At 42.6% G+C, this 13,415-nt stretch overlaps 1 protein-coding gene across 6 annotated transcripts in view; it reads right to left on the minus strand.

Moving 5' to 3' along the window:
* The window catches only part of Atg4a (Autophagy-related 4a), a 57,366-nt gene extending 44,151 nt beyond the window's left edge, over positions 1-13,215 (minus strand). Inside the window, exons 1-4 of one of the 6 annotated variants that reach the window (XM_037430054.2) lie at positions 13,066-13,215; positions 11,865-11,963; positions 8,660-8,731; positions 2,376-2,474 (exon numbers count right to left, since the gene is read on the minus strand). In XM_037430054.2, coding sequence (XP_037285951.2) covers positions 2,376-2,474; positions 8,660-8,731; positions 11,865-11,963; positions 13,066-13,084 — 289 coding nt within the window. In that variant the 5' untranslated portion in view covers positions 13,085-13,215. The other 5 variants (XM_075888828.1, XM_075888820.1, XM_075888845.1 and 2 more) reach the window with 5 other exon arrangements.
* Between the last annotated feature and the right edge of the window lie 200 nt (positions 13,216-13,415).

Below are 13,415 nucleotides of genomic sequence, written 5' to 3' on the forward strand. Positions count from 1 at the left end.
GTTAAGTTTCGGATGTGGGGGTGGAAAAATGCGGCGTTCCATGTAGAAGTGCCTTGTTATGTCATTGTACGTAATGGGTGCATCCCGATTGGTATCTAACTCAGCAAGATGGGGTTGCCCTGTGGCGGTGCGGTCGGTAAGTGCGCGCGCTGCGTCATGGGCGATCTCGTTGAGGTTGGATAGGGCACCCGTCACCTGGCCGAGATGGGCGGGGAACCAGATGGCAGTGTGGTGCTTCAGGGCACTCGGGTCCGCATTGCGCAGGATACGTAACGCCTGGTCGGAGATAACTCCCCGTTCGAAGGCTTTGATGGCCGGCCTGGAGTCACTGTAGATTGTTATTCCCAAATTAATTAAACAACCTACTCTGCTCATCTGTGCTCGGTGTGTAGTAAAGTGGGGCGAACAATTCGCAGGGCAGATTCGCATGCACGGTACAACTAGCTGTCCGGCAACGACAGTGTGAGCAGCATAGGTGGTGCGACAGGCGCATAGCAAGCAATTTTTTCTCTAGGAAGGGGGGCGCCACCTTTATTTCGAAAGGGCCGCACTCTTAAAATAATCTTTTTTCGCTCTCCATGCCACAGCAAAAAATATTTCAGGGGGTGGGGGCACGTGCCCGGTTTGCCACCCCCTGGCTACGCCCCTGTGCTGCCCTGCACGCAACTGGGAAAAAGATGATCAAGTCCTCGCAACCGCTCCTAGTTTCAATGGAACTGTCAGGTGTTGCTTAGTATCACATCGCCGTTGAGATGTGCACATATGTATCATGGAAAGCCAATAGTGTCTGTTCTGTCGCTATTTCAGCCGCTGCGTATCCCGGACCTTGTGATAGTTTCGAAATGCTCCTTGGCATTGCACTGCAAGCTGTCGCACGATCGTGCGAGAGTGCCAGCCCTGTGTATCTTCAGCACTTCGGCAAAAAAAACTTTCTGGTGGGTACTCTGGGCAACATCTGCTGTGGTACAGTGTTTGTTTACTGCTGGCGATGGTGCAGGTCAGGAGATGCACCCTTGTACTTGTAAATGTGCGCTGCTGTTGAGCGCACCATCATGCCCCGCTGCCAGCTGGCACAAATTATCGAGGTTTCACCGCATTACCAGACAATCGGCTGTTACTCATGTTGGTATCACCACTTTTGCGGGAAAACCACGACGAAAAAAGCAATGAGACGAGCACTAGCAAGCTCCGTGAATAAACCAAGCTACAAAATGATCATGACTGAACATGTGATCGAACTACACTGGACATGGATGCAGCCGTGTCCTTTGTGTAGCCAACTCTTAGTGTTGCTCGGTCGACGAAAAATAATTGGCTAGATTCCGGAGTTTTTGCGCTTTCACTCGACCATTATTGTGGATATTGCCGTTTATGCGCAGCAGGTCTGATTGGGGCAGAATGGTGAAATCGGCGCAGCACTTCTACCCCTGCATACTTCCCACGACAAGAACAAAAAAGCTTCAGTTTGTAACCCCAACAATACAAGACAACAACCTGAAATCAACAACATTTGTTCCATATGGTAATGTTCATCGTTATATGACATTGCAATGCACGCATTATGCCTGAACAATCGTGCAAGACATGGTACAGTGGCACATATTCCCATGACCACTATGCATTCAATCAGCAGAAAGTCTTGCATAGGCCATCATTATCACAAAACACCTAAGCAACTTTATGGAGCAGGTAGCAGTGCAATGGATAACTGCAAGCAGCTCATAAAAGTTGATCAAACACTTAAGTCCAAAACACGTTGCAGCAGTGCCATGCCCTGAGAAAAAAACATATTTTGTATTTGCCATAAAAGCATCAGTTGCCTGCGATTGCTTTTCCGGGAAATTTCTTAATTTTTTTTTTCAGCAAGTCCAGGTCAGCTGCTTTAAACTTCAGGATCCCAGAGATTGTCCAGGCAATACCTAACAAGCAGCAATGTCCCTTATTTACCCCCTTCAAGGTCGTCTGAAAGATACTAGCTCTGTCAGCAACATCCCATTTTCTGAACAACTGAGATGGCTTGCACGACAGGTGGGCACGCATCGAGCTTGGTGCAATCAAAGCCATTCGATCAAGGTGCACAGTGTAGCATTACTGTCGAAATTGCTCCTCGAGCATGCCACTTGCCACATGGTGAAAGCAAAACAAACAAAACGGGTGTTTATGCAAGACATGAATGGTGCAAAACATGAAGCTATACTGCACAGAGTGTAATGCACTGAAGTGGCTTGATCAGAGAACATCAAATGCTAAGTTGCCGACATGCTCCCAGTTATGTCGCATTGAGAGATGCAGAGGGTAAATGTAATGACCGGCCCCTTTTTGAGGAGACACACTATGCTTAGAAAATAATGGATAGAAACTGTGAAAAAGAGTACCTTTTCCAAGGTGCCGTCGCATGACAGCCTCGGCAACTACCATCTGGCCACACCGAAGCATACATCCCCAGCCTGTGTCGGAAGTGTAGTCTGTGCCACCTGTGGATATGTAAATAGCGACACACCGTATGTTACGACAGCACTCTTGGTCCGCAATAAAGAACAAAGAACACTGCCACATCGTACCTATGAGAAAAACACAACAATTTATTGCCCACCTCCTAATCACACAATTTTGCAACAAAATTGCAGTAATTGAACAGTATGTGGCAGCAAATAAAGCTCATGCTACACCGTAATATAAATTGAACTAGCTACGAAACCAAATTTGAAGCTAAAGCTAAGAACAATGCCACAATGAGGAAGCACTGAGGGCTGCAAAGCGAGAGATTAAAATGCAACGTAGATGGACACTAGCAGCAGTACGAACATTGAGATGCATATATTTTTAATTACGATGACAAAAATATTTAGGACATTGAAATACATGTTGCGTAAGGTTTGAACTAAGCTACATAGAGCTCATGCTGCTGGTCTCGCAAGTAGAAGCAAAGAATGGAATCATAAACACATTCCTTCTCCTATGATTAAAGCACAAGACTCAACAATCATGGAGGAAATGCTGTTTCCGAAAATGCCAGCTAAGGAGCTGGCAGAAAAAAAGCAAAGAAAACTACAAAGTAAACTTTTTATAGCAACTGGAATCTAGTTTGCAGCATAGCAATGGCAAATCTTAAGAACAGTTCGTATAAGCTAGTGCTTCTTGTTCCATAACATTAACAATATGTTCCATAAGAAAGCTTAACAACAAGCGGTTAGAGGAGAGCCTCTAAAAAGGAGACAAAACATGCACGTAGAACATCCAAAGTGGATACCCTTGACTACACAGGTAATATCTAGTCATAACACCTTGCTTGATGCCCGCTCAATATGAGAATCTACATTTACAAACCACTTTCTTTCATCTGACTGTTTATTATGTAACACTTATCACTACTTTTGTCACTATATGTGACATCACACCACAAAAAAGAAAGGATGAAATAGTATAAAATTCCTAGTTATATGAATATTTTGAGTGCGTAAGGTCATGAACTGAAATTTTGTTGAAAAACTGTTCTGAGAGTCTGAAAATTTATTGCAGGCATTTTTTGCATGAGGATCAAGCCACTGCGACTCTGTTAAAACCAACACACTAACTTGCTTGTCATACTGCATTCATTCGTACCTAGGCTGATAGTTTTTTTTTTTTTTTTTTCAAATTTCCTTGTATCAAACTCCACGGTTGGCTTAGATTCAAGCTTCTTTAAAAGCACGCCATTGGCTTTTTGAAAAGAACGCCATTTTTCAATAAAAGAAGTGGTGCACATTTAGCGCCACCTAGACTGTATTGTAATACCTCTTTGCAGACAAGTTGGTTCATGCTTAAAAACTCAATTGATTGATACGTGGGGTTTAATGTCCCAAAACCACGATACGATTATGAGAGATGCCATAGTGGAGGAATCTAGAAATTTTGACCAACTGGGGTTCTTTAACTTGCACCGAAATCTGAGCAGTTTTACAGCATTTTTGCCTCCATCGAAAATGCAGTCACCACAGCTGGGAATTCGTCCCAAGACCTGTGGGTCAGCAGCCGAGTACCTTAGCCACTAGACCACTGTGGTGGGGCCATACTTGAAAAATCGGCTTGCTGCGCAAGCTGAAAGAAAGCGAGAATGGAGACAGGAAACTGCTCTCTTTCCTGTCTCCATTAGAGTTTTCCTACAGCTTGTGTAGCAAGTCGAGCTTACTGTATTGTAGCCATTAGCAGCCAAGCCATCACCTGGCTCAAGTTCCACTGTGGTGGGGCCATACTTGAAAAATCGGCTTGCTGCGCAAGCTGAAAGAAAGCGAGAATGGAGACAGGAAACTGCTCTCTTTCCTGTCTCCATTAGAGTTTTCCTACAGCTTGTGTAGCAAGTCGAGCTTACTGTATTGTAGCCATTAGCAGCCAAGCCATCACCTGGCTCAAGTTCACACATGAGGCCGCTATTTTGATCTTTGTGACGAGTGTTGAGGCGGGCTGTTTGTCATTTTGAGTCGCGGTTCGAGTGGTTTGTGTGTGGCGTAGCTCAATGGTGCCAAACAGGCGCTGTCATTATAGTGCCGCTTATAAGAGTAAAGTTGTCCTAGCCGCGGAGTCTTCGTGTAATGTTCAAGCCGGGCAGGACTTTGGTGCATCGCTGGAAGGGCTGCAACGTGGGATTTTTTGTTGTGGATTTTTGTTGAACACCTGATGTTGCAGAATGTGACAAATGAGCAAGTGCCAGCAATGTCGAGAGCTCCCACTTCACATCATCACACCATCAACAGTGGACAGTTGTAGAATAGAAGAACCCGCACACACCAATATTATTTCTACTACGTAACTTTACACTACTTGCCAGAAGACTGCAATGTGTCTAGTGGTGTTTAGGATTACACGGTGATGTTTACCCAGTCATAGCTCTAAGCCATAAGCCTCAATCCTACTGAAATTTACAATTTGTACTTGTGGCCATGGCGGTCAGGCATACAAATCTAGAGGTGATTGACACAGCTACCTTCCATATACAATTGGTTTATTATGTGCCCTCGATTCGGGTGTATTTTCAGCAACAGTTAAAAAAGTTCGAAGCTCCTCTCCTTAATTTGATACAATAAACAATGTTACGTACAAGCTGTCTAAACAGAGACCCTCAATTTTATTAAATACTGGCACTAGTAGAGTGCCACTTGGCACATTTGCTCTAGAGAAACTCACTGTAGCGAATGACATGCCACTGCACACGTTGACAAGTGAAGTGAGGACGGTGGTATCTTGCAATCACGGTAACTAGCAGATGGAATTGAGAACACCTGATGCAACTGCCTAGTCAGAGATTGTTTATAACAATAGCTTCCTCCTCATTATCATGATGTTAGGACAGGCTACTGTAAAAACCGGAATATAGGTCAGACCAGAATATAGGTAGACCCCCTACCTTTGAATCTCCGAAAAAAAAAATCTTTAAAAATTGCATAGTATCACGGTGCACCATTATTTTGATAAATATGCAACGCAACCAGCTGCACAGTGGTGCTGCTTCTTTTAATTTCGACACTAATGTTATGCAGTTAAACGCCAGAAGGCCACAAAGTGCTGTCATTCAGATTCATCCGAACTTGAGTCCGGCATTTCTGTTTGTTACTAGTTACGTCCCGGAGTGCACCGTCCTCCATTCCATCCAATGCACTGCTCATGCAGCACTTGCGGAAATACTTGCGCAGCACCTCTTCCGGGATGGATTTCTTAGCTGATGACACCCAGCAATAACGGTCGTGAGTGGTGGACATCGTAAGCGGCTAGCGGAGGTCTTGGTATTGTCACCCAGCATGCATTCATTGCAGAGCTCGTGAACGCTATATTTGAAGGGTTTAATGAGCACTACAACCAGTAGCTGGAAGATTTAAGTTAGTCCCCCAGGGATCACGACAAGGTCCATCGTGCCATCAGACAGAGCTCCTTCACATCGGCTGTGAGGCAGTTTCGAAATGTGTCAAGTACCAACATGCTCGGTCGCTGAAAAAGCACACCGGGTTGCCAATTTCACAAAAGCCTGATCCACTCAAGCATGAAAAACCCTTTTTCTTCGGCTCTCACGATAACATCCTGCGGAAAGTCTTCTTTTAATAGCTCTTTTTTCCTGAAACGGGGGCAGCTTCTTTCTAATGGCTGCGCACGCAAGCATCACAGTAAATCGCGAATGCTCATCGCTCGTTGTCAAAAGCTCCCCTTTTTTTAGATCCTTTAGTGGTCATAGTCTGCTATGAAGACGTATCGAATCAGATCGGAGTTTCACCAGCGTTACCAATGTGTTCCATCATGTAGCAACGCTGTTGACAAAGCCTGATGACGAAGCACTGGTACTCGACCAGGCTGTTATCGAAATATTCAGGCAGTTTTTGGCAGACGGAAGCACGCCACCTAAGCGCAAAGCCCTTTGGCTTCATAAATAGGTGCACCCACAATGGCGTGCCTTTGAATCGCGCCCTCGTGAGGCCAAAGTCGCACGCTACTTCAGTAGCTTTTAATGCGGATGCACTCTGCTGTCACGGATAGCAACCTTGCATGAATCTCTCAGACGAATTCGGCGAGTAGCGTTTTCAGTTCGGGGTGCCCTGCAGCCCGTCCACGAAATGAAGGTTTGTTTGTTTTTTTTTTTTTTTTGCAGCAGGACGTGATGCGCTGCTTCTGACTCCTCTAGTATCAGACGCTTTTCTCCAATGCACTGAATTCCCGTTGTGCAGCCAGATTGCTGTGCACTTCAGCATACTTGATAACTTTTTTTTCTTAAAGCCTATCGTAAACTGCCGTCGACTAAAACTTATTTCTGAAGTATATAGAAAAAAAAAAACAGCAGACTGAGCAAAATAAATGAAGCGAAATGGCGTTGCTAGAACACTGTAGGCCTTGCCTAGCCTTGCCCAATGGTGCCGGTACTGATGCTCACGATGGCAATGGAGGCTTTTGACTTCAGCTGCCCATTGTTGATTTTACACTTGTTTCTTTAACATTTCACAGACCGGTATATAAGACTAGGGTCGACTTTTCATCGCATCTTTTTTAAATTCGACCTATACTCCGTTTTTCCCTATATTTCCTGATAAGCAAGTCACTGATTCCAGCATGTCATTGTCGCTTTTTTACTTTTAAGTATGTACATAGGTTAGGGCACACACGAAAAAAAAATGTGCAAATGAGAATGCAACTCTACAGACTGGAGCATAAGCAAAAACGAGAAATTCTCCTAGCACAGCCTAAAACTGTGGAGCTCTCTCTGTAAGTTACGTAGAGTTGTCAGATACATGCACACCATGCCTTCTCACAACTGTCAGCATGCCTAGGCTAGGATGAGAATAACATTTATGCCATATGTGGTATTAACTTTTACTCGCAACCGCACCTCAATTTTCGGGTAATTTTGTGTACGATGCTCGACCTCTTTAATCCGATGGCGGGGATTACAAATGCTGCCCTTTCTCTTCGGTTCCTATGTGCAACAAAATGTTCAGGGAGCCAGATCCGTAAGCATAACCTAGCTTCTAATCGAGGCAAGGCAACTAGTCGTAACGTGGGCTAAGCAACAACCTTTGTTCAAAAATGTTTAGTCCCTTCTAGCTTACGCAGAACCATATCAAATTTTTTTTTATAGAGGACTGTTGAGCTACAAGTTATCTTGACTACAGTTAAGACCGAATCTGAAGAGACCCAATTTTAAAGAGTTCCCAATGCATTGAGAAAATTACTATTTGCTGGCAGGTTCCGATAGTATTCAGTGATGTCATCAACCTAAAGTAAAGAAACTAACTCGGCCACCAAATCTAAATTTATGCAGTTTTTCCCTATAAGAGTTAAAAAGCTGTCATTCCTTCCCAATTTGATATAGTCGGGTTTAGTTTCATGCATGTGCTCCAAAACTATCACTCTAGAAGAGCTACAAGCCTTAGACACACACCCAGCACTATTTTGATGAGGCTGCATTATAGCACTAATTATGCAGGAGGTGGTGCTAGGGGCAGGGGTGTTTCTTTTGTTATCTCAGGGTTTATGACACCCATGGCACTGATTGTCTCCTTGCGACTTTCCTGCATGACCTGCTTACACAATCAGTGCACCTGTTCTTTGCGTACCAGCAACTTTCAATTGTTTCACGTGCCTGTTCACATGGCCTGAATCAGCTAGACATAGAGCCTCCCATATACAGGCCACCATCTCAGACTTTCTAAATGTACATGCAGGCATGTGTTGGTAACAAAGAAAATGTCACAGCAGCTTTAGAGGGCCGCTACATTAGAATTTCATAAGTTAAATAGTCTGAAAAGTTCCTTTTTTTTATTTAACAAGCTTCTCTATCAAACGAGGTAATACAAGCACGGCCATCAATTAGTTAAACCAAGTATCAATGGTATATTGCTTCCATAGCAACAATTTTTAAATCTTAAGCTTCTCTGCACTCAATTAGAAATCATTACTCGCTAAAAAAAGTATACACAAGAATTGGAATTTTGCAGTTGACAAGAGGAGAGTTAAGAACAAGCGATAGAGCGTTACTTACAACTCTGATAACAAAGACGTTTATCACTACCTGATGTTTGGCTAGTCTTGAGTGATAAGTACAACGAGTCAAAAAAAGCACACCCTCCTTATGAGAGAACTCTCAAGCATGAAACTATACAAAATGCAATTTGAAAAGAAAAAAAAGCAAGCAAATTTTTCTCACTAATTGATGGGAAGTTCTTTCGATAGGTCAGCCAGATCTTTGATGTTATATTACTCCTCAGGTCATCAAGTTCTGGAACAAACAGAGGCACAATTTGTAATTACACACTTGCAAATGCCATGACAGACTAAAAGCATACAGTGGAATGTGTGTGATGCAGTAATAAAAAATTTGGCATAAATTTTCACTACGTAAAATAGTTGAAGCACAGCTGGAACAAATCTGCAGCTTTCATGAGCTTCGCAGTGGTTTGAGAGCTGCACAGGCCATTCGAGTTAAAACACTTTCAACGATGACAAGGGTGCATTCAAGCATGTAGATCTTTCTGTTGCTCGCCATTTGCCTGCCCTATATTTAATCAACACAATATTGCTAGGAGGTCCCCCTGACAGAGCTTACTTCGGGGCTTCCCTCTGTAATACTTATGAATCAAGTCGCTTGTGTTTTAATGATGTTACAATAAACTTCAACATTAAAAAATGCGTAGCTGGGCTGTCTAACGATAAAAAAATAAAACTGGTACAGCAAATTAAAAAAGAAATAAGAAGGTATGCATGAGTGGCACAACTGTCTCATTAGAGAGCAAAGAAAAAAAATTCTTACCACTTGCCAATTGCCACTAATTTTCATGACACGTATTCGAGGTGACACAAGATATGGCTTTCATCTGCAGTGCAGTATGTGCAGGGGCCTTTTGCCTAGATATGTACCGATTGTTGGATAGAATTTTAGAAGTTGGGAATGTTCACCGCTAAGGCAGATGCGCACAAGCCTGCACTATTTGACATGCAATCCTGACTGGTGTCATAAACTGGACAACCGGTGTGTCAACTTCAGGCGGCATTACAGGGGGCATGAGAGGGACTATTTCTTTAATCGCCGCAGTCGATCCACTGCTGCGCTTCGGTCATCTATAGGTGGGGCCTCTCCAGACTTGAGTTATATCCGAATACATTTTATTTTGAGTAAAATTCACCATCAAGTTGACACTTGTCTTTCGTCCATCTTCATGAGACATGAAATGTTTATTATATACTAAACTGAAGTCATGCCTGTTTATAACTTTTACAAATTGTAGTAATACAGGAGTAGTATTCCAGTAATTCGATAGTCCATTTCAGCCAATGCATATAGGATAGGTCTTGATAATATTAGCTGCCGAATCGCTAGTTAAAATCAGGATATGGCTAAGTCATGTCGTAGCTTAGGGCTGCATAAATCAGGATTTCTGTAACAAGCCACTACTATACACAATACACAGGCTCAGTGATGGAAGCCTTTTTACTTTTCGGAGAATACTTTGGAGCAAGAAAAGTACTGCTTTGGAGCAGCCATAAGTGTTTTTGGAGCAGAAAAAAAATACTAGTTCATAGCAGCTATTGGTGTTTTAGGAACAGATATTAAGTTTGCCATACATTAATTGGAGTTGGGAGCATTGTTGAAGCGTCTTGTAAATATTGATATTCTTTATGAAACATAATTGACTTGATTATATGTGGAGTTTAACATACAAAAACCACCATATGATTATGAGAGATGCCGTAGTGGAGGGCTCCGGAAATTTCTACACCTGTGATTCTTTACCATGCACCCAAATCTGAACACAGGACCCACAGCATTTTGCCTCCATCGAAAATGCAGCCGCCGCAGACGGGATTAGATCCTGTGACCTGCTTCTTTATGAAATATATTCAACAGACAACTATCAATGTACATTTCACATAGCAAACAATAGCAGGTTGTCAGAAATAATCTGTGAAATGAGTTATGCTTGAAAATACTAGTTTTTGTGGCAGATATGTTATTAATAGTACCAACATGTTATTAATAGTACCGATGTGCAAACTTTTGACAGAGAAATTGATGCTTATTTCGGTAATGGTTGAAGTACTGCCCATTCTGTTTTCCTGTGTTCATTGCTTAGTGGTTTCTTTAGGTGTTCTGTTTGTACTCATATTGTACTCCCTCCCTGTTATGACCCTCAAGCGAGGGTTGACAGTATTATTAAATAAATAAATAATATAAAATCAAACCAGAAAATCTGAGTGCCACATTTTAGAAGTAACCACATTCCCGCGCAACTATTGCTTAATAAGCAGTGGATAATCAGTATGAGATAAAAGCAATGCTGCTCATTGAGACATTTCACCACATTAGCCTGCATGTCTAGTAGAGCAAAACAAAAAACAACAACAGCCAAATGAGCTATATGCTTGAGATGCCAATTCTTGTTGCACAAGTTTGATCAGAGCCAATAATGCTGCACACTTTTAGCACACATGGATGATAGAACACAGCTTCTTTTCAGTTTCTTTAGGACTTATGAATTGGTCAAACAGTAAGAGTTGATCATTCTCATTCTCTCGGTGTGATTTTGGAGCAGGTTTCCAGCAATTACAAACAAAAATTACTGCTTGAAGCAGCAATTCTCGTTTGGAGTAGTTTGGAGCAATTGTAGCAGCACTCCCATCACTGCAGGCTTCTAGTATTTCACCTCCATCAAAATTTGACCGCTGCTGACAGATTTGAAGCAGTGACCTCCTGGACAGCAGGCGAACATCGTAACCACCACACAACCGTGGCAGTTAACACAGCTGATAGTCAATGATGACTATTGGCACAAGTTCACAAACTTTTGTGAGCCATAACTAATAAAGCCATGCTTAAATGGAGATTCCCTTTAATGGACGCTCTATGCCACCATGCCGCACTAACTTCATTACGGCAAGTTAGCTGAAAACTAACAGGAACTGTGGTAGTTTAACTGGTATGCTTTAGGCAATCCAATTTCAAGTGCCTCCAATGAAAAGTTTTCGTTTTCACCATAATATACACAGTTTTCACTTGAAGTCACACATAAGTTCTCGGTGCTTTAAGATGACTGCAATCGTGACTCTATCTTATTAGTGAGTGGGAGAGCACAAAAAAAAACACAGTTTGCCCCCATAGTCTTTTGTGATTTCCGCACTTTCTTTTGTTTGCGAGCCATGTCAAAGGTGAACAGAAAGGAACATAATGGGCACCATCACTAGTCTGACATCACTGTTTCTTGCTCCGCGTGCTCAAGTAAAAGTTGACACAGCATTTCAACCAGCTGAGACCTAAGACGGTGACGTCAATAAAGTGAGATAAGTTATAGCATAATAATATGCTACCCATGATAAATAATGAATAACCATGAATAATGAAAACATGAATAACCAACCATGAAATGTGCTGTACTTTGTTCCCAGTATATATACAGGTTCTTCAGATGGCTTGAAGTCGTCATACTCTACAGCCCCAACTTCATAAGTTAGGGACGCTGAAATTTAACGAAAAAAAGAATAATAATAAAGAACAGGTACATATTCTCAAAGCACTTTACATACTGCTCATTCGAAACGTACCCTTTGTTATGCAGTACGAACGTAATGGCAAAAAAACATACGCTAGCTTTCCTTGCACCACTCACGTCGTAAATAAAGCTCCCACGTGCTTCGGAAACGCGCAAGCTGTTTTTGCAACATATCACCTCTGACAAAGCCGACCATCACCCAACAACTTGGGCACAAAAACACGCATAGACATTGCCTTACGAATGAACTTCATCTTCAGGGTCACGCTGCAAAAGAGGGGCAAACAAAGTTTTGTTACAATGTTCTGCAGCTTCAGTGGATAGGGCTAGCAGTAAAGAGAGGTGCTGCAAGCTAACACTCGGCATGCACAATACAAGCAATGACATTCGCGAAATATCTATGTAATATACTTCATAATGCATTAACTGCTCCATGACCTGCGCTACGCAATAAAATATAACTGGTGGGAAGTCCCGGTCGCATATCCTGTCAAACTTACATTTCACGCTTGATTATCAACTATGCACCGTTGCCTTGCCGGATCAAAACCATGCAGAACAACGAATGACATGCTTGCATGACGATGCCGTCAGGACATTTCGTGCCAGTGCAGAGTGGTCAAACGTAATTAACGATACTTAATGTTATCGCTACGAACTGCCACGACAGCCTTCAAAAGTCAGTGACACGGCGAATGTAAACAAACACGTCATTCCGTGGAAGTGGACAAACGCTGGTCCGAGAACGGGAGAAACACTTTATTTTGAACAATATAAACACGTCCGGCGAGAATTATTAAACGTTACAATGTCCGTTTGCGATGAATACGTGCACAGGGACAAAGAACGGTCTGGTGATACGACAAGTCCCGAGGTGACAGCTGATTATTACATCTATGGTGACTCAGTTTTTGAGTCAGTGCTAAGCCAGCTCATCAGCAATATACCTTCACCTTTAGACCCCGAACCATTGTAGTACGCACTGATTAAATACATAATGTTGCATATAAGTGATGGAAAGTTGGGAACAAGGGAAAGGAAAATGCAGGATCAGGTGAGAGCGACATACCATTGAAAACATCAGCCATTCTTGGAAGGCATTGGCTTCATGTTTACCGCGATGGGACTGACACGGAAACGAAAAAGAAACCGAAACTGAGAATTTAGTCTGGGACTTAAAAAAACCAAGGAGAAAACAAAAGAAAGGCACATCGCTGTTGTTTTGCTAAAATTTTAAAATGCGCAAGAAACAATAACACAGACGCACACACAAAATTGTACGTTTCTGTCCGTGTTAGGGGATTTTTGAGTAGGGCCTAGAGGACCCAAAAAGTTTGGGGCCCCAAAGAAATAGCGTCAAGGCTACTACGCATGCGCAAAACCTAAGCTTTGTTTGGGTTTTGCGTTAAGAACACTATT

This window comes from Rhipicephalus microplus, chromosome 1, assembly GCF_043290135.1.
Source record: "Rhipicephalus microplus isolate Deutch F79 chromosome 1, USDA_Rmic, whole genome shotgun sequence".
Lineage (NCBI taxonomy): Eukaryota > Metazoa > Arthropoda > Arachnida > Ixodida > Ixodidae > Rhipicephalus > Rhipicephalus microplus.